The sequence below is a fragment of the Macaca fascicularis genome, chromosome 6 (assembly GCF_037993035.2).
Source record: "Macaca fascicularis isolate 582-1 chromosome 6, T2T-MFA8v1.1".
In the NCBI taxonomy this organism is placed as follows: Eukaryota; Metazoa; Chordata; class Mammalia; order Primates; family Cercopithecidae; genus Macaca; species Macaca fascicularis.
Window position 1 is genome coordinate 149,605,957 of NC_088380.1, and position 26,837 is coordinate 149,632,793.

At 41.1% G+C, this 26,837-nt stretch overlaps 1 protein-coding gene across 37 annotated transcripts in view; it reads left to right on the forward strand.

The window, feature by feature from the left end:
* Positions 1-26,837, forward strand: part of ARHGAP26 (Rho GTPase activating protein 26) — an 899,552-nt gene that overhangs the window by 766,201 nt on the left and 106,514 nt on the right. For all 37 annotated transcript variants that reach the window (XR_010587140.2, XR_012414210.1, XR_012414212.1 and 34 more), the window contains one exon: positions 25,156-25,315. Coding sequence is in view for 32 of the 37 variants with exons in the window: in XM_045394984.3 (XP_045250919.2) it covers positions 25,156-25,315 (160 nt within the window). In the remaining 5 variants the exon portion in view is untranslated. The remainder of the gene's footprint in view (positions 1-25,155; positions 25,316-26,837) is intronic.

Here is a 26,837-nt window from a genome sequence, read left to right on the forward strand (position 1 = left end):
ATCATTTTAAAGTAGACAATTCAATGGAATTTAGTACATTGACAGTATTATGCAACCATTCCCTCTAAGTGAAAACATTTTCATTATTCCCAAATGAAACCCTGTTCAAGATACTATATTCTTAACTCAGCAGTTCTAAAACTTTTTGGTCTCAGCACCTCTTTATGCTCTTAAAATTTATTAAGGACTTCAGCCTTTGTCTATGTGGATTCCATCTGTTGATGTTTTACAGTATTAGAAATTAAAACTAAAACAATTTTAAAACTTTATGAATTTATTAAGTGACATTTTATATTTTTGTACATCTCCTTAATGTCTGACTTAATGGAAGATGACTGGATAAATTGTATCTTCTTCTTTGTTTTTCAGGCTGGAGTGTTGTGGTGCAATCTCGGCTCACTGCAACCTCTGCCTCCCAGCTGGGTTCAAGCAGTTGTCATGCCTCAGCCTCCCAGGTAGCTGGGACTACAGGTACCTGCCACCACGCCCAGCTAATTTTTGTATTTTTGGTAGAGATGGGGTTTCACTGTGTTGGCCAGGCTGATCTCAAACTCCTGACCTCAGGTGATCCACCCGCCTCAGCCTCCCAGAGTGCTGGGATTATAGGCATGAGCCACCGCTCCAGGCCTCATATCTTCTTCACTCAATCTATTGTCATACAAAAATCAGTCCTAACATATACATATAGTCGGAAAAGGAAGAAAGATTTTTAGTAGCCTTTTCAGATAATTTTGGATATTCTTTTTTTAAAAATCTACCAACATTCAACAAGTGGTAATTTTTTAAAAAAATTATTGCAGCGTGAAAAAATAAAATCATATTAGTGAATTGTGCACATGCAGTTGCATTAAGATCTATTGATCTACCTTGTACTTTGAGTGGATCTTTTACTTATGCTTAATTTTTTTTAGCATACATTGCTCATTTAGAAAGTATTAGTTAACTAAGTTATGCAGATCTTCCAATGCAAAAACACATTTCATCATATAATATCAAAAAATTGCGTTTGTTAATATCACCACTTATTTACAAAAGTCGTTAAGTATTGGGAAGTTGTCATGCTCATGGTGCAGATCCAGATTTTCTAAAATTATGCCTTTTTGCTTGAAAGCATGAATTTTATCATTGCAACAAATATTACTGTTTTCCTTAAAGCAGACACTCACTTGGTTCATTTCTGAGAAAGTGTCTGCCAAACACCCCAGTGTCAGTAACCATATTTTGTCTGTCAGTTATTCTTTTACGTTTACACGGTGTTTCATGAAAAAAGAGGTTAGTTCAGTTTGTATCTCAATCACACAACTGCTTTCCCTCAAGTCAATTTCAGTATGCAGCAGAGGTGCTTTATGCACTTTCTCTCCTTCATTATTATATAAAAAGTGTGCTAAAGGGTCAGGATTAAATAAAATTAGTAATTTTACTCATTTATCTAGTAAAGCTAGGCTTTTTTTTTTTTTTTAAACCTGTGAGTGTGTAACAGTGAAGAATACAATGACTGTTGGTATGACTTGGTACCACTGTCTAGATTCATGCTAAGGCATCACAGTTCAACTGACCATGTTTTTGTATCTCATGAAACCGCTGAAGGGTCTTGGAAACCTCCCTGTAGTTAATGGACCAACAGTTAGAGAACCACTGTCCTAGAGAAAATAAAAATCACAAAATAGCTTTGTATGGCCTAAAGAACATAATATCCTCATTCTAGCCACCTCTTAAAAGAAGCCGGGCTGGGCGCAGTGGCTCACGCCTGTAATCCCAGCACTTTGGGAGGCCAAGACAGGTGGATCACCTGAGGTCAGGAGTTCGAGACCAGCCTGGCCAACATGGTGAAACCTCGTCTCTACTAAAAATACAAAAATTAGCCGGGCATGGTGGTGCGTGCCTGTAATCCGGGGCAGGGAAGGGGTGGCGGGGCACTGAGGCAGGAGGACTTCTTGAACCTGGGAGGCAGAGGTTGCAGTGAGCCGAGGTTGTGCCACTGTACTCTGCACTCCAGCCTGGGCAACAGAGAGAGACTCTGTCTCAAACAGAAAAACAAAACAAAACAAAACAAAAGGAGGATATCTGACTGTAAAGTACAAATCAGAGGGAAATTCCCTGTGAGTATATTAAGGCAAATTTACCTAATTCTATAGAAGTAGTCATTTATCTTCCTGAGAATTTGACAAATTCTATCAAAGCAGAGCTAAATTGAAAATTGCCCTATGCAACCTACTGACATCTAAGATGTTTTAATTCAGATATCTCTGACATAATTCATTAGGTGACAGTGTTCAGTGGGACATATTTTGTATTGATTGTAAAAGTCTGGAGTTTTTTTTAAATGAATTATTTGTAGAATTCCAGTGTTTAAAAAGTTGTAGTTCTGCCTTGGAATCTTCTCAGAATTCCATAAAGTTCAGAAGAACTCTTCCTTTATAATAGCACTGCCTCAATTTTGTTCTACTTGAGAACCTAATTAAATAATTTGGAGTTTCAAGCTGAGCATTCTCATTTTAAGCCTCCTTTATATTCTTGTTCTACAGCTGTGCTTGACATATTTGACCAAAGTTCTAATGTTATGGTTCAGACCATATATTCTTTAATATTTACATTGGATAGCATAACTGTTAAATGGTATTTTAAAAAGCCAATTTCTTCTAAGCATACAATTTCCACAATGTCATTTTAATAATAACATAATTTTTAATAAAAATTAAATGCTGTTATATTTTTTACAAATATGTTACACTTAATGGTGAATTCAAGTTTGACTTAAAACCAGCTTTTGGGAATAATTAGTATGGGAGGTTTAATTGACAGTAAGGTCAGTGTGAAACAACAGATTGATCAATCTACCCTGAAAAGCTAGTGTAATTTTAGTTTACATTAGCTGAATTATTTTATCTAGAAAAGAGAAAGAACAATTCTTTATAATATTAGCAACAGTGGTAGACGTCATAGGAAAACAATATTCAGCCCATAATATTGCAAAGAGAAAAAAACATGAAGATTGGATTTGAATCATGGATCTGTTCCTTCTTAGCTAGGTGACAACCTTGAACAAAGAATTCAATTCCTCCAAGCCTCAGTTTTTTCATCTTTCAAATTGGAGTAATAACTTCTTCCTTATAGGTACTGAATTTAGTAGTATAACACATATTAAGAAATTAACACATTGCCTTAAACTTGATAGACACTCAATAAATAGGGTTAGTGTTAAAGTATAACTTTAAAAATATTTTTTTAAACATGACTTTGTAAAAGTATAGAATGAACATGTCAAAGGTCTATAAGGCTACCAGTAGAAACAGAAAGTGGCTTCAGACGAGGATAGCAGAGCTTGTTTATATGTCCAGTGAAAGACACAATGCTGAAAAAAGATCACAGAGTTAGATTTAAAGCTGGTTAATGTTCTGTAGGGCAATAAAACCTCAACTTTGGAGATTATCTTTTCTGCTGGACAGAAATTATTTGCATCTCTACCAGGCAAAAATAATTTGCAAATGTACCAATTTTAACTCAGTTTGATATCTGTCTTTGCAGAATCTGAGTCTTCATTCATAGTAAATAGCATAAGTTAAGCCAAGGTTACATATCCCTAAAAAATTATATTCCCAGAAAGTAAGGACCTAAGCTGACAACATAGCTGCCCTGGGCAGGTGGGGGTCACAGATAGAGGAATATAGAATTGCTAGTGTTGGTTAACTTGGATTTCAAAACCGTGTGAGAATGAAGGTGAGACATGGGGACTACTTGAGGGGTGGAAGTAATTGGAACTGAGACCCTACCTTAATCAGGGATCCTTGATAGGCCTCACCATCATTGAAAGGATGGACGAGATAAAAAAAATCTACTTTCTAGCATAGGGATTCAATAGGGAATTTATTTTTCTATCTCAGCCTGGCATCTGTAAGGAAATCTGTAACCACATTCAAATTCATTTTCACAATGTCACTCAGTGATACCTTTTGTATACTCACTCTGTGTACATATAACCTGTGTTATTTAGGATTTCCATAAGTGCAGTTCCTCTGCTGGTAAGTCCAAAATTATAAACACACAAGGAAGTAATCCACCATTAGCTAGAGTCAGTGGAAGCAATGTGGAGGAATATCAAAACCCAAGAACTTCAAGAGTAAAATCATAATAGAAAAATTCCATTGAGGCCATAAAATAGTTATGTTTCAAAAATAATAATAATAATAAGGGATTAAAACCAAAAGAATAGGCATATTTGAAAGAACCAATTAGAAGGTACAGAAATTTTTAAAAATCATTGAAATTAAAAACATAGCTAATGCAATAAATATCAGACTAACCAAAGTTGATACAAGACTGAGCAAACAGGAAAATAACTTCAGGCAGTGGCCGGAATGCAGTCCGGGGAAATAATGAAACAGAAAACACTTGAAGATACATGAAAGGCAGTATGAGAAGGTCCAAAATTTGGCTATGGGAGCTCCAGGTGAGACTAGAGCAAATGAGAAGAGGTCATATTTGAAGAGAATGGCTGAGAATTTTCTAAAATTGAGAGATGTGAAATATCAGGTTCAGTATCACAGCCGCTTCTGAAAAGAAAAATAAAGGTAAATAAGTCCACACAAATCCTCATCCTAGAGAAGCTGCAGGATACTTCTTGTATACACAAAGGGAAAATCCATAAAGAACAACCCTTGAATAATAAGTAAGAGCCAAACAGCCATGCCCACATTGTATGGGAAATAGTGAAGGAACATCCAATCCCTAGCGTCATCCTTGGCACCGTAAATCCTGGTAGCACTAGCAAGTTAAATGATGCAGGCTTTCTTCTCTGCTGTGAAAGTGGTTTTGCACTGACATCCCTTAAATGTGGGATTTACAACTGGACATTGTTTCTTGTACTTACATTATCACCTCTGATTTTCGGCTTCATCAGCTCCCGTGGTGTGAATTTAGGAAGCTTAGCTTCCTTTCTTCCAGTTTTAGGTTTTGGACATAAAACCCAAGTAGTCACTGCTTGGCAGTCTCCTTCGGGACTCTGCTGGCTTTGTGGGTAAGAAATGAAGTATGTTTACCTTAGGCATGTACTTGATTTTCCTAAGCTGCTCCTTTGCTTCTCCTTTCTAGTGTGAATGGGTACATGTATCTCCATTTTCTGAACTCAAATAGAGGCCATGGGTGATGGCTTATGCCTGTAATCCCAGCACTTTGGGAGGCCAATGCAGGAGGATCACTTGAGGTCAAGAGTTCGCGACCAGCCTGGACAACATGGTGAAACCTAGTCTCTACTAAAAAAATTGAAAAACTAGCTGAGTGTGGTGACATGTGCATGTAATTTCAGCTACTTGGGAGGCTGAAACAGGAGAATGGCTTGAACCCGCAGGTGGAGGTTGCAGTGAACGGAGATTGCGCCAGTGCACTCCAGCCTGGCAACAAAGCAAGACTCTGTCTCAAAAAAACAAAAACAAAAACAAGCAAACAAACAAAAACCAAAGAGGTCTGAAGCTATTCTTCACTTGAGAAGCATCACTGGGAATGTGTCGTATGCCAGAACACGTCTCCCTTGAATCATTGCAAGGGAGTTAGGAGGGAATGAGAATGAGTCTGGCAGGAGGGATGCCTTTTTAGAGATGAGAACAAAACAGAAAATTACTCTGGTTCGAGTGTATCATGTCTCTTTCTCATAATTTTTTGTTTCACTTTCAGTGCTGGGGACCAACAGGTCTCTTGATGTAGGATTGTGGCCCCATACACCACCCTTCTATTTCTGCCCAGGGAGTGGTCCTTAAATGTATCTTTCCTGGGCCTTCAAACCATCCTCACTCTTCCCTTTGGTTTTTATTAACAAAAGGTGATTGTTTTCTCAGCCCTTTGGGGTGACTCCTTCTCATCAGGTTTCACCATTTCTGATTTTTTCCCCTCTCCTTTCCTTAGCATCTAACCAGGCAGTGCTTTGGTGTTTGTCAGATATAATGCCCTTCAGATAATGGCTTTCTTTAATTACTTTTCCCTTCTTTTTTTTTTTTTTTTTTTTTTTTTTTTTTAATTTCTCTGAACCAAACACACACACTGTTGCCTTCAGCAATTGCTTCCTACCTGCCTGTCTCTGGGAACTGGATTAATTTTTTTGTCATTGCTTAATGGAAATGTCCACATTTCAATTTCTGCTGTGTGTTCTACACAGAATTTAACTGGACAAGACAGGGAGAGAAGCTGGAGGAAAGTTCGTCAAATGACATAAAAGCTTTTTTTTTTCCCCCCTGTAATGGCTTGGAGCATGCCTTCCCTAAGAGGGGGGAAGCAGCTACTATGGCAACGGGTTCTATTTTCCCGAGGGGCTGTGGTGGCGCTGGTAGAAATGGAGTCTGGAGAACATAGAACAATAGCCAGGAGCGCCAGGAGTCTGCAGCGTGTTTTTTTGTAGTAATTACTAGCATTTTTCATGATTCAAAACTATGTTAAATGGGAGTGGGTAGGTTGGCTGTGGTTTTGTTTCTGAGTGATATAGACAGCAGGACCATGAGTAAGGGACCCTCTCGACATCTGACAGAGAACCCGTACAGTGGGTGCCTGGCTGGGGAGACCGCTGTGTTCCAGCCCAGATATCCCTCCCTCTTCTCTTCACTTCCTGCCTTCCAGGCCTGGGGCTCCCTCCTGATAAACTTCAGTCTGTTCCACTAGCAAGTACCAGAGTGTGAATCTTCCCTGGCAGATCTTTCTAGAAATGCCACCTTCATTTCTTTCAGAGGTTTGTCTTCATTAAAGACCTCAGTGTCGGCCCCAAACATGCAGAAAAGGGGTGCTTATTTGACTCTCCTAGAACAAGTTCTTACCAGAGGGATTTCTTCTTCCTCCCCTAACTCAGAATGCTGATCCTAATAAAGCTTGAGCAACAGTGCTTGGTTCTGCTAATCACTGACTTCCCTGCTGGACCCATGCCGGTCACACAATTAAAAGTTGGCGTTTGGGACTTTGTGGCCGGATTACACCCCGTCCCTGTTGCATCGCCCATCCGGGCTCTAGGGGGACAGAGGCTCTTTCATCACACAGCTCATGAAATACCAGAGCAGAAAGCTTGCTTTCTTACCAAGGCGTTCTTCACTAATAATGTTCTCTGCATATACTGCAATCCTGCCTCTTTGAAACTTCTGTTTAAATTTGTTCTCCTCCTCCTTCTCCTTATCGTTGCGCTTTGTACAGCCCTTAATAATTTTCAGTACTTTTTTCACCTCCCTTCCTTGCTTTGTCCTCACAACATCCCAGTGCCTGTATGAAATAGACCAGGGAGGAGGCAGCACAATCCATTTTTGGTCTCTGTGGCAGCCACAAATGTTTATGTAATGCCTCCCAAGTGCCATAGTGGAGTCCAGTGGAGTCTGCCCAGCTTCACAGGAGGGATCTGACGTCTCCATACTATTTTTCTTCCCCATGAAAATTTGTGAAAGATATATGGATTATAAACACAAGGATACCTTAATACGTGTAGAGCTCTATTGTTTAAAATGTAGAACTGAGGTGCCATCCTTGCCTGGTATGTCTTCTTCTTTACCCGTTCTTTTGATCTGCTTTGCTGGAGACTAATTATTGTGTCTGGGACCTTAAAAGTCACTGGATCAGTAGACGTGGGAAAAAGTTCAATATCATTACCCTTCAAAGAAATGAAACTTTAAAAAGTCAGGAAACAACAGATGCTGGAGAGGATGTGGAGAAATAGGAACGATTTTACATTGTTGGGGGCGGGGGGTGTAAATTAGTTCAACCATTGTGGAAGACAGTGTGGCAATTCTTCAAGGATCTAGATCTAGAAATACCATTTGACCCAGCAATCCCATTACTGGGTATATACCCAAAGGATTATAAATCATTCTACTATGAAGACACATGCACATGTATGTTTATTGCAGCACTGTTTACAATAGCAAAGACTTGGAACCAACCCAAATTCCCATGAATATTAGACTGGATTAAAAAAATGTGGCACATATACACCATGGAATACTGTGCAGCCATAAAAAAGAATAAGTTCATGTCCTTTGCAGGGACATGGATTAAGGGAAGCCATCATTCTCAGCAAACTACCACAGGAACAGAAAATTAAACACCGCATGTTCTCACTCATAAGTGGGAGTTGAACAGTGAGAACATATGGGCACAGGGAGGGGCACAGCGCACACTGGGGCCTAACTAGGGGTAGGAGGGAAAGGGGAGGGATAACATTAGGAGAAATACCTAATGTAGATGATGGGTTGAGGGATGCAGCAAACCACCATGGCACGTGTGTATCTGTGTAAGAAGCCTGCACATTCTGCACAGGTATCCCAGCACTTAAAGTATAAGAAATATATATATATATATATACACACACACAATGGAATATTATTCAGCCTTAGTAAAGGAGATCCTGCTATTTGTTACAACATGGATAGACCTAGAGAGAAAAAAAAAGAGAGAAATGAAACTCAAGATAAAAGCTTTCAAAATAGCAATACCTTATTTTGGTGCTAGTGAAGGCACCAAAAGAAAAAATAAAGGTCCTAGGGAAATGGGCACATTAAAATTTTCTAGGTGGGAATATAAATTGACATAGATCTCATGGGTAACAGTTTGGTAATATCTATTAAAAATATTTATGCTGGCTGGGCACGGTGGCTCATGCCTGTAATCCCAGCACTTTGGGAAGCCGAGGCAGGTGGATCATTTGAGGTCAGGAGTTCGAGACCAGCTTGGCCAACATGGTGAAACCCCATCTCTACTAAAAATACAAAAATCAGGCTGCAGGTAATGGCATGCGCCTGTAACCCCAGCTACTTGGGAGGCAGAGGCAGGAGAATTGCTTGAGCCTGGGAGGCTGAGGTTGCAGTGAGCTGAGATCGCACCACTGAACTCCAGTTGGGGTGAGAGAGTGAGCACTTCTCTCAAAAAAACAAAACAAAAAAGCATGCCCTTTCATCCAGAAATTCCGTTTCTGTGAATTTATTCTACGGAAAGAAAGATATATGCACATATTTGTGTACAAAGAGATTCACTGCAATATTAGTGGAAACAATAAAATATTGGAAATAATCTGACTGTCCAATAATGGGAGATTTCTAAATTATGGAATACCCATACAGTGAAAAACACTGTGCCACTGTAATGATGTTGAGCGAGACAATGAATGGTACTTGAAAAGTTCATAGTAACGCAGTAAAAAGCAACTAATAAAACTAGGTATCTGCAGTGTGATTCCAACTTGATTTAAAATATGAGTATGTGTGTGTCTGAAAAAAACATAGAACGTAACATGTATACCTTAAGACACTGAATAACATTTAGTTATTTCTGGTTGGTGGAATCACTGGTGATTTTTATTTTCTTTGTGCTTTTTATCAGTTATTCCACTGTAAATACTTTCACTTATAAGAAAATAAAAGACAAAACATGTAATTTTTCCCCCTAACAATAGCACTGAAAGAAAGAGTAAAGGGTAAGCTATTTAAAAATAGGCCTAATTGACCCAGTGTGGTGGCTCACACCTGTAATCCCAGCACTTTGGGAGGCCAAGGTGGGTGGATCACCTGAGGTTGGGAGTTTGAGACCAGCTCGACCATGGAGAAACCCTGTCTCTACTAAAAATACAAAAAATTAGCTAGTCGAGGTGGTGCATGCCTGTAATCCCAGCTACTCAGGAGGCTGAGGCAGGAGAATCGCTTGAACCCGGGAGGTAAAGGTTCCAGTGGGCTGAGATTGCACCGTTGCACTCCAGCCTGGGCAACAAGAGCGAAACTTCTCAAAAATGAATAAAAAAATAAAAATAAAAATAGGCCTAACCTAAAGACCAATCTAACATTAGCTAATGTCATTAAATGATTCTGTCTTAAGGAAGATAGAAGCATTTTATTGCATAAGTTTTCTTCTGTATGTGGGAATCATATGTGGGTGTGTATATGTTTAAGGGGTATCCATCCAGGTAGACATTTGTGTGTGGACATGTGTGTACAGGTATGTCAGTACATGTATCATAGCCTTGGTACAGGTCTCATAGCCTTGTAGCACTGTGGTCCTGGTGGGAGTGGCATCTATCTGCATGTCTGAAAATGCCGTGCGTGCATTCTGCTGATCACCAAGTTTCATGGCTGTAGGCATCCTCTCTTCAATGCGTCAGAAGTCTGAAGAACATGTAGCTGCACTGGGGTGTTATGGGAAAGTAACGTGCAGGATTTATTAACTCATTTCTCGAAGCCACTCACTGTTTTTAAGTACCAAGTTTTATTTTCCATTGCCAAATAGAGAAGAGACTTTTTTTGGTGAGTACGAGTGATTTTCTTTTTTTGTAATTTTTATAGTGAACTCTCTGAGTCCTGACTTTTCTTAGAGTAGCAGGACTCCCTGAACCATGTTTCTTCCTCTCCTCACAAGTTTACCAAGCCCAAAGGGTCTTTTTAAAGGGTGACTTTTTCTTTTGTTGTTTGTTTTGTTTCCTATCCTTGCTTAATGATTACTTAGCTCTTTATATAATCCAGCTAAATGCTGGTACATAGCAACAGGATGGTGGTGTGGCTTTCTCCTTGATGTAAATTTCTGGAAGGTGGCCTTCTGTATGGAAGACTGAGCAGTGGGATCTATTAGCGACGTATTTTTGGGAGGAGCTGCTTCCTAAATGGGTTGAGGCTGCAGAGATGGGCAGGAGGAGCAGCCAGAAGCCACAGGGTGTTCACATCATTGTGCGGGTAACCACATGGTGGCAACGATTGCAGGGCTTCCAGTTGTACTCAGCAGCTGTTGACATAGACTTCAGAATTCCCATGGAAAAGGAAGTGAACTCCTTTGGAATATAATGCATTGGAGTCTTTTTTTTTTTTTTGAGACAGAGTCTCAATCTGTCACCCAGGCTGGAGTGCAGTGGTGCAACGTTGGCTCACTGCAACCTCCGCCTCCCGTGTTCAAGCGATTCTCCTGCCTCAGCCTCCCAAGTACCTGGGACTACAGGCACGCACCACCACGCCCAGGTAATTTTTGTATTTTTAGTAGAGATGGGGTTTCTCCATGTTGGTCAGGCTGGTCTCGAACTCCTGACCTCAGGTGATCCACCCACCTCAGCCTCCCAAAGTGCTGGGATTACAGGCGTGAGCCACCACACCCGGCCTGGGCTTCATTTTAAAGAGGTCTCAGGCAGGCATCGCTGATGCTTGTGGTTGAAGATGCAACTTATTATTGCCTAGGTGTTTGAGGGTGTGATTTGTCATCTGCCTCTATGCTGTAGACTTTTAGACTGCGCCGTTCGATTATTGGTTCAGCTCATAGGTCTCTTCCCCAGAGAGACCTTCCTGGCCTACCTAAGTTGGTCCTCTTCACCAGGTTTCGTCATATACCTCTGTTTGATTTCTTCATGGCACTTCTGCAATCTGACATTTTTACTGATGTATCTATGTGTTATCTGCCATCCCAGTTGGAATGAAAGCAGGGATCTTGTCAGTCTGGTTGACTTCTGTATCCTAGTGCCAAGAACGGTGCATGGCATCTGATAGGTGTTCAGTTGGTATTGGGTATGAGCATACTTGGTGTGTTTAGGAACAGACAGAAGGCCAGGGTAGTTGGAGCTCTGTGAGCAAGGGCATGGTGGTATGACATGAGGTTGGAGGGGTCGGTAGGCAGGGACTGGATCGTAGAGGCCACAGTGAAGTGTTTGGATTTGCTCGAGGATCTGATATTCATTAAGTGGTTTCGTCTCTGTAGATTTATACACTATCCAGATTGGTCTGCTAAAATCAGTTACTGACAGCTTTTCTGCTGGGAATTGTGCATCATTCTGTCCTTGAAGTGCCACTGTAGCCTACATTGTATTTCTTCTCCCTGTCTCAGCTGCCATCAGCTTGGCCTTCTTCACCCACCTTTTCTGTTGAGCCAGGCAAAGCAAGATGACAGCAACTAAGGTGTCAGGCTGAGATGCCTGCACAATAGAAAGCGTTTTAGAACTTTGTCTCTAAACACTTTGACTTCCCCTTTGAAAAATATCTGTTTAAGTTTGGGCATTGTGAATGACTCTTGCTGAGAGTGTGAATGTTGGGTGGATCAGGGACCCAGATCTCAACTTCACTCTGAATCGTTGGTGTCTTTGTTACCAGATACGATCTTCTTTTCTCTGCCTAATGATAGTTGGTTTGCTCCCTTGGATCTCTGGTTTCTGTTGTCAACGCTGTATTTTAAAATGTGCTTTCATGGTAGCAGAATTCAATGAGTTTCCAGCTTTGTGCCACCTTTGAGGAGGATAAATCAGGTTTTGCTTTGCATATGTGGAAGTAAGAAGTTTATTGGCATCATTCCCTGACAAATCTATTTTTGTGATTAAGGCAATAAATATAACAGAAGGGTTTGTGTGTTTGCTCGTATCCTCACATGTACCACTATGCATAAACACTATTATTTTGTATGGATGAATAAATAAGAGGAGCAGTTGTTTCCCTTAGGCTTGAACTTACATTGAAGTTTTAGGAGATAATGATTTAGTGCAGCAAGGAGCTAGGAGGTGTTGCCACAGAGTTTCAGGAGGAGAGGGATACAAAGGTGTAATCCATTCAGATTTTATGGATTGTGAAGATTTGTATTCTTTTTTTAGTGGATCCATTCATTAGTGTTAGACAAATAAACATATGGAATGTTGATGTGCTATACCGGTAATCTTCATGGATGTTAGAGATCTAGGATGTTTTTCGCCTTTCACTGTATGAACTGACCTCCAGAACTTTGCCGTGGAGTCTCAGCTCTTGTACATGAAGAGCATACACTTTTCTGGACACCATACATTACTGTTATTTTTCTCTCTTCTAATCGGATATCCAAACATAATCTAAAAATACCATGACAGGACATGTAGGTTTGTCAGTTCCAGTCACTTTAATAGATTGGCCCTTAAAATAAAACTCATGTTTTCAACTTCAGTCTCCCAATTTTTTTTTCAGACTCATGGCAGGGAATGTAATTTTCTGTTTGTGTTTTGGGGTGAAAGTACATTCCATTTCAAAAATATGCCAGTCACATGAGTTATTTCCCTCATTTAAAAAAATCCCCACAAAAGGAGATAGGTTACCCAGGGTGCGTATTTCGTGAGTGTATGCTTCTCTCTGTATCAATCTGTCCATCTCTCTGTAACATTTCCCATGAACCCATCTGTGGATTTGGAATCTTGATCTTTCCAGAAAGGATTATGGTCATGTCCATAGAAGCTGCAATGAGATTTACATCTCTTGGGAAGGGACAAGCTCCCAGCGCTGGATCCCAGAGTCACTGTTCCTGTTGGAGCTAAGCCACATGGCTAAGGGCCAGTCCCTTAACCTTTGATTTAGCTCCTTTTGCCCCCGTCCTTTCATCTGTAAAATGGTGCTTGTAATGTGGATCTAGTTTCAGAAGACTGCTCTTTATTTTAATTAATTAAAGATTGTTACAAAGGTGAAATTCAATGGACTCTACAAATGTTCATATTGGTGCCATTCATGGGTGGCTGTTAGCTGGGTAGCAGGTAACTCGCACCTAGAAGCTCTTACCTGCTCTAGGCCCCAGTTCAGGTTTGGCTAAGATTCTGTTCTTCCACCAGGCTTCCCAGTAGAGGTCTCCAGCACAGTGACCAAGAGGAAAATGGGAAACAATTGCAGAAACCTCTGAGGTTAACATGGGTATTTAGGCACAAAGGCACAGGGCGTGACACATTTTAATTAAATATGAACAGTATTGTGTTCTGGTTTGTACACATCTTGAGTTCTCTTATTGGGTTTTATGCCAGCTTGTAAAGTTCTTACCTCTTTTTGGTTTTTGTTTGTTTTTATTTTTTTTTTAGACAGCATCTTGCTCTCACCCAGGCTGGAGTGCAGTGGTGCGATTTCAGCTCACTGCAACCTCCATCTCCTGGGTTCAAGCCATTCTTATGCCTCAGCTTCCTGAGTAGCTGGCACTACAGGTGCACCACATTTTGTATTTTTAGTAGAGATGGGGTTTTGTCATGTTGGCCAGACTGGTCTCAAACTCCTGGCCTCAAATGATCTGCCCACCTGAGCCTCCCAAAATGCTGGGATTACAGGCGTGAGAGGCCGCACCCAGCCATATCTCTCTCTCTTTGAATGTTAAGCAATCTATGGAGTTTCAGCATTTAAGTCTTAGTTGAGGCCTTTCTGAGTCTACAGAGAGGATGACTAATACTGTGTTACCCGTCTGATCAGAATTTTCTAATTGCTTTTCATCTCACTCAGTGAAGAACGAAGCTTTTACAGTGACCTGCAAAGTTTTCCAGGATTTGCCACCCCCAAGTCCATTACGTCTCTGATTTTTCCTGATACTTGGCCCCTTGCTCTCTGGGCTCCAGGTACCCTGGCATTACCAGCATGCCACACAGGTACTTACCCCAAGGTGTTTGTACCTGCTGTTTCCTCTGCCTGTAGCTCTCTTCCCAGATGTCCTCATGGCTTGTCAAGACATGCTTTCTCCATGAGCCTTCCTAGACCAGCAGTCTAAAGCTACAGACCTTTCCTCTATACTCCCCAGCCCTTTCATGCTGGCTGTTTCACCATACCGCCATCTATTTTCTTTGCTTATAAAACCCGACCTACTCCAAAAGAATGTACGCTTCTCTAAATCAGGAAACTGGAGGAGTCTGTCTTGTTCACCAGTATATCTCCAGCACTTAAAGCAGTCCCTGACACACAGTGGGTGCTAAAAAATTGTTGGTAATTGAAAAATAGATGTTACCGTTTTGGCCTCTGTGCTGGGTCACCTTGCACTTTCTTCCTTGGGTGGAAAGTCCCAAAGCAATGTCTCCATGGCTTGCTTGACTTTGGGACAATGCTGGCTTAAAGGTGATAGGTTGGGTGGTTGAAGGAAATGTCACCAACAACAGGAACCAGCATTTGCAGCACTTGGTGACACCAGGCTGGCATACACATGTGCAACTTTTACACCTCCTCTATTTACCCTCTGGCACCTTTTTCTAGATGTGAGAACTAATCAATAAATCAATGATAATGAATATGAAAGCATTTTTATGAACTATAAAATGCTTTGCAAATGTTAATTACATTGGACTTTAGAATGAATTGTTATGTAATTCAAAATAGTTAAGTAATTTTCCAGGAAGAAAGGCTTTCTGAGTCAGCTTCTCTGCACGTCTTTTTATATGTGAATGCTGCTCTTCCCCATCTGCGCCCTATGGACTGGGACCAAGAATACAGCTACGAGCTGAAGCCTAAACTGTCCAGGATGAGATAGGTGAAAGCTAATCAGTTAACGCCTGGGTCTGAGGAATGTGTTTTCCCTGTGCATAAGACTTCTCAAATCCCAGGTAGCTGAGACAGTGTAGGGCAAATAAAATGCAGGTTGGTCTGTTTAATCTCTAAATAACTAATTTTGGAAAACTTAGGCAGCTTACAGCAAAAGTATCATTCTTGTTGGGTTCTAGTAATTCCCATGACCCAGATTAGTTTATTTACCAATAGAAAAGCTTAGGGATTTTATACTGTTGGTGAACATGGATGAACCTAATAGTCTTGTTTGCTTTCAAATTATCCTTGTAAAAATAATCAGGTTCTTCTTTGCCCCATGATCTCCTTAAGGTTAGGCCATGTAGAAAAGAAGAGAAGCAAATGAGATAAAATGGCAGGATATACATATTGTCTCTCTCTCTCTCTCTCTGTCTCTCTCTCTCTCTCTCTCTCTCTCTCTCTCTCTCTGTGTGTCTCTCTCTATCTCTATCTCTATCTCTGCCTCATACTAGAGCATTTAAGAACAGTAGCTCTGAAATCAGACTGCAGACTTTTTGGTCTCAAATTCTAGATGTGTGACCCTAGACAGATTTCTGAATTTGTCTGAGCCCCAGCCTCTCCATTTGGGATAGTAATGGAATTTCCCTCCTCGGGTTACTTTAAAGATCACATGAGGTAATTGATGGAGTGGTTATCCCTGGCTCACAGTAAGCGCTCAGTTCATGTTAGTTGTGTTACTGTTGATGGAAATCCTAGTAATAATCAAAGACAGGCAGGAAGTAAAGCAATTTCAGAAATGGATAAAGAAAAGGAGAGATAGGAGACACCGTCTTAGAGAGCTATTAAATGTACTGAAAGGATCCTAGTATAGTAGTGTGAGCTCATGCTGTATTATACAATGCATATTAGATAATGCATGTAATAATTATTAGAGCTTGTAAATATTTTTTGACTGCTATACCTTCCAGATTGACCAGGAAGAGACGCCTAGTGCATGATATGTTGTCTGTGTCAGGATGAGCTGCTGTAGCCAACCACGCCCCGCACTGCCCCCAGCTTGGCAAAGGCTCTAAGACAGCATGACATGTTTAACCCAGGCACCTAGTGCAGCTGAGCCTTGACACACTTAGAAGAAGGTGGCCTCCCAAAGCATCCACGTGTTGTTTTGTTTTCCATTTAACACATGATATGCAAACTCCTAGGCACTGGCATGTGGCAGTGAGAGAGGCTGATGACATCCCTGTCCTCTTGGAGCTCTGCTAAGTAGGGGAGACAGAAAATGTCAATTCCATGAATGGTAGTGATATATTTATAATTCAATAAGTACCAGGAAAGAGAATTGAAGAATTAGAATTATAGTAAGGGATCTGACCTAGAGTGAGGTGTCCAGAAAGACCAGTTTGAGGAAGAGTGGCAAGGAGGACAGAGCCAAGTCAAGAGGGAGAGGGACTACAGAGTGGCCCAGGAATGGGGATCAGCATTAGGAAGGAAGGAACTGAGGCCTAAAGAGAATTTTAGCTCAGAGTTGGAAGAGTACAGGGACTGGGTAGAGGAGGGCCCTGAGAGGTCAGCTGGATCCTGTAGGTCCTTTGCCAAGGATTTTCTTTAAAAAATATATATTTTTGTTGTTATTGTAAAGTACATATAATGTAAACTCTACTACCTTGACTATTTTTAAGTGTACAGTTCAGTGGTGGTGTACAATCACCAACACCATCCATCTCCATAACTAATCTTGTAAAACTGAAACTCTATATCCATTAAACAAAAGCTCCTGATTCCCCTTTCATCCAGCCCCTGGCAACCACCATTCTACTTTTCAACTCTGTGCATTTGACTACTCTAAGTACCTCATATCAGTAGAATCACACAACATTTGTCTGTCTGTGACTGACTTATTTCACCTAACGCAATATTCCCAAGATTCACCATGTCGTAGTATATGCTAGAATTTCCTTCCTCTTTAAGGCTGAATAATATTCTGTTGTTTGTATGTAACACATTTTGCTTATCCATTCATCCATCAATAGACATTTGGGTTCTTCTGCATTTTAACTATTGTGAATAATACTGCAATAAAAATGGGTGTATAAATACTTCTTTGAGACCCCACTTTCAATTATTTTACGCATATACCCTGAAGTGAAATTGCTGGATCATACGGTAATTGAGTCTAATTTTTTGAGGAGCTACCATACTGGATGCTAAAGAGTTTCAAGTTGAAATTTAGAACAGTCAGAAGCCTTTGGTAGATTTTAAATAGGGAATGGAGTTGAATTAGAGAAGACTAGTGGAAATAGAGCTAGTTACACACTCAGATTTTAGAATACCTCTGCATTAGATTACAAGCGATATGCAAAGAGGTATCTTGTCTTTTTAAAAATTTCCCCAAATCCCTTTTCCTTTTCTCTAAACCATTTTCAATACCAAGTGGGCCTCTGTTAGTGGGGGTTAAAGTGGGCCTAAGTAATACTGAGCTGTAGTTAACATCTCAGCAGCTTTGTTTACCCATCTGAAATGTAGCCAGCAGAGAACACTTTGCTAGTTATTCACAGAGCTTTGACATCCTTGAATGAAAGCAGTTCAGCCTGGATGAATACATGTATGGCCATAATTATCTCCTTTTTGGACTACAGAACCCATTTGGGCTATTTTTCCCTCTTTTTCTTTTCTTTTAATTTCTCCTCTATCAATCTTACAGTGCTCACTCTTTCATTATTAGGAACCAGCTCTGACTGTGCCAGCCAGCTATAAATGGAATGCCATCATATTTGAGAGTAGTTCATCATTTTCATAATTTTGTCAAGTGTCCACTGTAAGAAGGAGGAAGAAACAGTGTTTAGTCCAGTATCACTCCCATAGGCATAAGTGCTCTCCTTCTCTTCTTTGTTTTTACTTCTTCCAATTTAGTGATTTGTGAAGTGAATGAGGGAGAGGCCCACTTTTTCCTATTATAACCACGGATTTTTTCCCCTACAGTGACTTCATTTTGGGTTGAATTTTCTGAGGAAGAAGAATGCCTTTTTAGCGTAGGTTGGACTTGCCCTGGTGGTGTGGGAGCAGGAGAAAGCTGGGGTTGGGAGTATGGACTCTGCAGACTTCATTCCCCTCCTGGCTTTGCCCTTCATTAGCTGTGTAACCTCGAGTCAATTACTTACCTTCTCAGTGCTTCTCTTTCCTCATTTGTAAAGTGGTAATGATAGTGGTACCTGCCTGCCTCAGACGGTTCTCCCGTTAGGAGGCACTGTGTAGAGGTACCCACCGTGAGCACTCAATTAATTATTCCAAGCTTCCTGTCTGGCTGCTCACTAGATAACCATTCCCAGGAAGATGTTAAATGTGGTTGGTGAGCCAGGCCTCAGTCAGTACACAGAGCAATTTATCTGACACCCTCATTCTGGTGCCACCACTGGGGCAGTCCAGCAACCTGTGTCCATGGCCCTGACGGGTGTTCTCGACAGAGGCCTCCTCAGTGCTGTTTGCAGCAGTCCTGCCTCACCGAGTCCGGGTAGTATCCAGGCAACACAGAGTCTGACTTGGTAGAAAACATGCCGTGAGTGGCGGTGGGGATTCCCTCCACCATCCCCTGTTATATACTAAGGATGGAGTTGAGGCTGGTGAAAAGAACCAAATTAACAACCCTGGAAACCAAACTTGTCTGGTTAGCCACAAAACAGTGTTTTTCCAGCAGCTTCATTTCCAGCTAATCCTCTTCAGCCCTAGAGCTTGGAGCTTCCCTGAGAGGGTAGTAGAGAGGAGGGTGATATTGACTGCAGCTTAGGTACCCACCCACTTACCTATAATATTTTCAGAATTGGTCATCTCAGGCCTACCCCAGCACCTGCCTGTGTTCTGCAGAAGATGCACTCTAAGGTCATGATCCAGTCCCTAGTCCTAAGGTATTTGTGAACAGGGGAGCAACTGGTGTAGAAATGTCCCATGGGATTGACCATGACATATCTCTCAGAGGAGAGAGCTCGGTTTGGCCTCCAGTGGTCAGTGGAGTGCTCAGAACTGTTCTTTGGAGGGTGGTGGGCTTTATATGGTGGGGGAGAACTTGCCAGGCAGGCTAGGGGCATGATGTTGTTGGTGTCATGAAGGGAGAGTGAGTTTGGTGGCTTTGCTTTGGCTCCATGTGAGGCTTTCAGCCTGTTGTACCGGAAGTGCTTATAGGGAAGTGATAGAAAATAAGTGCAATGGCCAGGTGTAGTGGCTCACGCCTGTAGTCCCAGCACTTGGGAGGCCGAGGCGGGTGGATCACCTGAGGTCAGGAGTTCGAGACCAGCCTGGCCAATATGATGAAACTCCGTCTCTGCTAAAAATACAAAAGTTAGCAAGGTGTGGTGGTACGCACCTGTAATCCCAGCTACTCTGGAGGCTGAGGTAGGAGAATTGCTTGAACCTGGGAGGCGGAGGTTGCAGTGAGCTGAGATCACGGCATTGCGCTCCAGCATGGTCAACAGGAGTGAAACTTCATCTCAAAAAACAACAACAAAAGAAAGACAAGAAGCACTGTTATGATTTCAGGTTTTCTATAGATTCAAAGTATTTCATAATTTTTTTTACACAAAAGAATGAAAAGAGGAGAAATACAAATAGGTAGGGTATAGAAGTCTTTGAAATATAAGTGGAGAAGATGCAACCTCTTGCCCCAAGCAGAAGCAGGCCACTAGGGGTTCCTGGACAGGATACCAAGTGAAACTACCAACTAACAATGTGGCTTTAAATTGGCACTTGCTGCTGCTGCTACCACTTTCGTCAGAACTACCTCGACAGCCACCATGACAAGAGCAGATGTCATTTATTAAGTCATTATTTCATGCCAAGGGATTTACTTGCAGAATCATACTTAATCAGCCTTTCAAGTTTACAAGCTACAAGCTACAATATGTAGCTTGCCCCAGTTTTATATGTGAGGGAACAGGGTTAGAGAGGCCAGGTGACTTGCCTGCTGCCATCCAGCTGGTAATGTCCGTCTGACTCCAACTACTGTGCTATGATCTCCCTTAGCTTTATTGTCCAGGCTTGCAAATTGGAGAGAATGTTTGCACTTTATACCTCTATAGCAGTGTTTCTCAAATAGTAGTTCATGGCATATAAGTGGCTCATGAAAACAATGTATTGGATAAACATAGAATCGAATAGGATAGGATAGGAATAGAAAATATCAGAATGTGTCATACTTACTATGCCTGAAAACTTTTGTTTCTGATATGGTGTAGGGGTGTGTGCCTGTCTGTTTATGTACGTGTGTATTGCTTGGTAAAATATACTTCCTACCTTGGGTCATTGTCGGAAAGTTTGAGCGCTACTGTTGTAGAGTTATTATGTAGGTCAGATAAACATAAAAAGTTGTAGAACTTTTTAAAAAAGTCTAAAACGCTCTGTAAGCCTAAGTTCCTGTTTAATATTGGATGCTGAAGCAAACAAGTAAGGAATGGGGTGGGTAAGTGGGATGGGCTGTTGCTCCACTCCTCCAACCCATGGCACACTGCAAATCTGTCACTACATTGTATCCAGTGGAGCCAGTACTCCTCTTTGATATTTTTCAACACAGCACTCTAGGCCTCAAGATGAAACTTATCTGCAACCCCTACAATAAGCTTATGTATTGTTGGAATACTTTAGGACCAGTCTGGTGTTTTAAAGTACTACTTAGCACTTATAGAGCTCTGGCTCTTGTTTAAACTCTAGGAAAACAGATGTGATCCCTTTGACAACCTGGGGGTCTCTGCCTTACAAGCCCCACAAGGGTTGGCTACTGTCTATGCCCGTCATAATGCTCCCTCTGCCACCCTCCTCACCACCATCTTTATCTGGAAGTGATTTACCTCCTTCTGCCTCTCAAAGGATATCAGACCAAAACAGCATCTCCATCTATTTCCCCTTAAAGCAAAGGTGGCAAGAGTCCCCTCTGCCAAGGCCATGTCCATGGAACATGCTCTTTCCTCATTGATTCCAGTTCATGTGGGAACTGCCTGGAACATGGGGTACATATACCTCCCCACCCCCAACAACTGCCCTAAAGTCATGCCCCTCAGGAGATCCACTGCTTCTCAGTGGATGCAGCCATTCTGATGATCACAGAAGAAATCTCCCAAGTGAATGTCACATGCAAAACTTTTTCTCTGCAGCATCCAGAGGAAGCCTATAGAATTGGCAGTTCTTTCAAAAGACATTATAGCCCGTGGACGTAGGGATCTGAAAGGCATGCGTCACAGACTCCTTCACTGCAGTGTGAAGTGTACAAGAAACTTCCCTGTGTAGATTTTAAGTCAAGACTCAACATGACATTCTGAGCCGTGTGAGGAGGAACTCAGACAGCTCAATTTAAAAAAACAACAGGTTCTCTGTGTTTTATAGACCTTGCTAATGAACGAGTCCCGTGGCCCCTGCTGGACCGGCTCCCCAGTGCTCTGCCAGCCTGTTTCTCACACATCTGTAAATTCATCCAGCTATAATGGATGGCTGGTGCCTGCAGAGGCTGAGGTCTAGGCCTTTCTGTCCGGGATACATAGAGATCTCAAGCCATTAATAATTCATTCTGGAGTAATGAACATAGCTGTACCAAGTTGTGAGCAGTAATAATCAAGTGACAGATCAATTTATTACTTCAGTGTGCCGAAAGATAATGGTCATTAATAATGAAAGGTGTAACTACGCCCTCCCCCCAAAACAAAGTTTCCTAAGACTTGGATCAATATGTCTTTTAAGTTCTAAGATAACATGGATCATTAAAAGGGAAATGAATTATGCTGGGTAACCTCAAGCTTATTTATATTCAGAGTTGCTAATCCAGAATTACAATATCTTTTTTCCAAATGCCTTTGGGCACTGGGGCCTGCAAATCAGAGTAATTATTACTCATTAATTAAGTCTAAGAAGTGGAACTAGCTCAATACTTTAAAAAGGGAGGTTGGGGGATAGTTGAGATACATTCCCCAAAAATCATCAGCAATAATTTGAAGTTTAATGAGTAAGTAGCTGGGTTGGGAATAATTGTTTTAGGCCTACTCAGAAACTCCCCTCATCTTTTAATGCCTCAGTGAATGCTCATTATGCATCTCCTGTGCCAAGCAGTGTGCTCAGCACTGGTGCTACCAAATGACATACCATACTTCCTCTTCTCAGGCCTTGGTAGGGATGACAACACTGTGTAATAAATGCAGGAACAGGCCAACACGTCTGCCTTTTTTGGGAATAGAAGATTGGAGAAAGGTGAGAGGAAGGTACAGAAAGGAATGGGCCATTTGAGCTGAGCCTTGCATATTAGCAGTTTGCCAAGCAAAGAAAGCAGCAAAAGAACATTCCAGGCAGAGGAATGATATGGACAAAGGCAGAGAGGTATGGAAGTGGAATGAGAGTGAAAAGTGGATTAGTATGATAATTACCACATATCCCATGCATTATCACATTTAATCTGTACAACATTCACATGAAGTAGGTATGTTATTCACCTAACCTCTTCTTTTTTTTAAAGATGAGGAACCCAAAGCTTAGAAATATTGAGTCACTCTGCCCAGGGACCAAGAGCTGGGAAGTGGCACAGGAAGGCTTAGCGGTGATTTGAGGAAAGGTATGCTGTTTTATAAGAGTTCAGACTTTGTGTTAAAAATAGTCGGGTAGGCCAGGCACAGTGGCTCATGCCTACAATCCCAGCACTTGGGGAGGCCAAGCTTGGAGGGTCACTTGAGACTAGGAGTTCAAGACCAGCCTAGGCAACGTAGCAAGACTCTGTCTCTACAGAAAAATTTAAAAACTATCCAGGTGTGGTGGTGGTAGCTACTCAGGAGGCTGAGGCAGGAAGACCTCTTGAGCCCAGGAGTGTGAGGGTGCAGTGAACTATGATCATGCCACTGCACTCCAGCCTGGATGACAGAGAAAGGCCTTGTTTGTTTAAAAAAAAAAAAAAAAAAAAAAAAAGAAGAAAGAAAGAAAAACAGTGGGGCCCATGACAGGTTTACAGTCATCATGATCAGAACAATTAAACAATGGCATTGCTAACCATTCACATATGCCATGCTGTTGTGTTCTCGCCAGGGGAGGTTTGAGAGCTGAGTTTTAGGTGGAGCTGCTGATAGCAGGGAGGATAAAGCTGAAGTTAGAGGTTCTTGGGTCAGGAACCCTAGTTAGGAGGCTGTTGCTTTAGTCAGATGTAGTGTGGAGAAGCCTGACAGAGAAAAATGATTGTCATCTAAACCATGTTATTTTTATACTGGTCTACAATTTGAAGATACTTTCATAAAAAAAAAAATAGCTTGTTGATTCACTTGCACACGGGACTTTTGTGACAAGAGGGTAAGTTTAATGACTTAGCTCTTTTGGGAGGGGAAGTATAAGGACTTAGAATTCCCTTCCCACACAGAGGAGCTGATGTTGAAAGTAGTGATGTTAAAAGCAGCTTGTAAATATACATACTTGCCGATTGACTGATGCACAGAACCAAAGTTTCTCCCCCTTGCCAGGTCAGAATTTGACTATCTGCATTAATCGTCAGACTGGAAATGTGATGTGATTCTGGGTAGAATGGAAAACATAAGTAAAACCAGGAGACTCGGCAAGAACTAAGAAAATGTTTATAAAATATTCTTTATGTGGACCAGAAACAGGCCAGTCTGCCTGCTGCAGGTGTTGCTTAGCAATCAAAAAGCAAATCCTCTTTCTAACTGGCCTGTGCCACAGTTAAAGTTTCATAAACCTAACCATGCTCTGCCCACCTTTAGAGGAGAAAGTTAAACTCTTAGCCCTAAAAAAATTATAGAAAAATACACATCTGCTAATGAAATTGGTTGATACAGTATTTCAATAAAGACTCAGTTTAAAAACCAGCACTTAAGGCAGTATAATCTCTTTTCTTCCTTAAAAAAAAAATGTATACCAGAGAAACAGTGAGAAACACTGCAGGCATTTATAGAATTGTGTGAAAAAGTACTCCATATAAATAGCACTAAATGCTAGGGAGGTAGGTCTGTGCAAACTGCCTATCTCTACCCAATTTGTCTCTAGTTTCAAGTTAGTAATGAATAGCTTCCTTCTTGTAACAGGTGATTTAGGAAAGTTCTTGATATTTTCTCAACAAAACCGAATGGCATTAACTTTTAACTTATTTGTTGCCAGTAGATGATTTATATGTTTTTATACATGGGGCCAGCCAGTGAACAATTGAGTTTTATTGCTCTGTCCTGGTGGCCTGCGTATGGTGTTCAGATACATCTTTTGAGTAGTTGTTTATTCAAAAATATGCCTATGTCTTTAGCAAATTACTCAGACCTAGCAACTGTTGACCCTGTGTGTTTGTTAGACTTTGAGTATGTGACAATATAAACACAGCCATATAGATGAATATACACTAGTGCATTTTTATTTCTGTTTATGCCACATTTCACTTAATGTGCACCACATTTCACTTAATGTGAGCCACATGTTTAATCTGATCAGCCTTTAATACTTTACATCTAAAGTACAGAATTTCCTTACTTGGTTTTAAATATCCAGATCTGCCCGTTTAAAAAATTATGTCTATTTTGTGCTTATGTTTGCAAATGTATTAAAGCCATCAAGTGGTTTTCCATTTGCCATGGAGAAAAATGCTAATGATCGCAGTTTAAGCAGCTGCCAAGTACATAAATTATAATTAAGAGGGATTAGCAGTTACCTGGACTTGCAAAACAGGGATTCAGATGTTCAAAGGTTAGTAATTTGGCAGATAGTTGCTTTGGTTGGTTGGTTGTTCTAGGCAAAATGGAAATGATAAAGAGTGTCATATCCTGAAAGAGCAAATTAACCTGGATGCTGAAGATTTCTGAAATGTGGTAGATTTTCTGACTCCTGTGGCATCTGATGATGTCCCAAGTTCTGGCTCCTACAGATGAGGAGTCTGTAGATAGGAAGATAGGAAGGGTACAGGGAGGTTGGCATCTCTGTGTACACAATTTCTCTCACTGGTACCTTTTCTTTTCCTTCCTTCCAGTGTTGCTAACAACCACAAGCAGAATTTGATGACGGTGGCAAACCTTGGCGTAGTGTTTGGACCCACTCTGCTGAGGCCTCAGGAAGAAACAGTAGCAGCCATCATGGACATCAAATTTCAGAACATTGTCATTGAGATCCTAATCGAAAACCATGAAAAGGTAATATGTAATTGATCACTTGCAGTGAAGAATGTACTTGGGGGGAAGCTGCATTGGAATTGACCTTCAGAGTTGACTCAGATTTGCATTGCCGTCGCTCTTACACTGTCACGATGATGAAGTTGCTGGTGCTGGTAATGATGGTGGTGATGGTGGTGATGATAACGTAAGGGTGGTGGTAAAGGTGTCAACCGTGGTAGTTACAACGGCAACAGCAGTGGTTATGGTGGCGGCAGTGGTGGGTAAAATTGATTGAGCATTCTGTGCCAGGAACTGTGTTAAATACTTTATATATATATTGTTATTTTATCCTCACAACAATTCAATGAAGGAAGTACTCTTATGAGCCTCGTTTTGGAAACACCTTTTGCCCATTTCTTAGTTGATTGTTTTCTTACGAATTTTATGAGTTTTTTAAATTTAGGGATATTGAACTTTCTTCACTTGTGTTGCAAATATTTTTACCTATAGTTTGCCTTTCAATTTTATAAATGGGGTTGTATTTTTTATACAGTTTGTGTGTGTGTGTTTTTATGGTCTGTCTTTTCTTTTGGGGAATTGGGGTTCCTAGTCTTTCTGTTGAAGGTTTTCCTCATCCCCCAATTTGAAGAATGTTCATGCAGAGCTGCCCTTATGAAACTGGGGAGGGGACATAAAGCTTCAGTCCTCTGACCCACTTCATTGTTCTTACACACACATCCGTATGAAGCTTCTCAGAACTTGTGCAGGGTTCCCTAAAGCACCATTTGGCAGCAACAAATCTGGAATCTAATAAAAAATGCTGTTCCTCTTAAATAAAAACTTTGCCTAGAATGGCAAATTAATCATGCACAGTAACTCCAGAATCTGACCATGCCTCACCACCTACACTGATAATGTTGTAAGCCACCACTACCTCTTGTCTGACTATTTACAAGAGCCTCCTAATTTGTTTCTTTCTTCTACCCTTGGCCTGTCAATTCTGGTATCAGTCACCAGAATGAGACTTTTTAAAATGTTAACTCAGATAGTATCAGTTGTCTGCTAAGAACCATCCAGTGGCTTCCCATTTCATACATTCGCCCACATAGTCTCTGTCCTCTTACTGTTACTATCTGATCTCATCTCCTGCATCTCTCCTATAGCCATCTTGTTTCTGCCTTGCCGTTTCTTGGACACCTCAGGCACATTCTTACTTCAGGCCTTCGCAGTTGCTGTTCCCAGGCTGGAACACTGTTCTTCCGTAAAACCACATGGCGTATTTCCTCACTTCCTTCAAGTGTACTAAGTGAATCCTACCTGGATCTCTGTGTTTGAAATTACAATCCCAACCTCCACCATTCCCTTTTCCTTTTATTCCATGTTGTCTATTTTCATATATCAAAAGACAAAATCACAACAAGTTTAAAGATATTAGCTGACTTTTATTTGAGATTCTAGAATTGGGCAGTACCTCATTCTGTAAAATAGAATGAGTGTTCCAGTAAGCCGAGCAGAGGAGGTTGGCTTTATAGACAGAAAAGGGCTAAAGAAGAGAACAAAA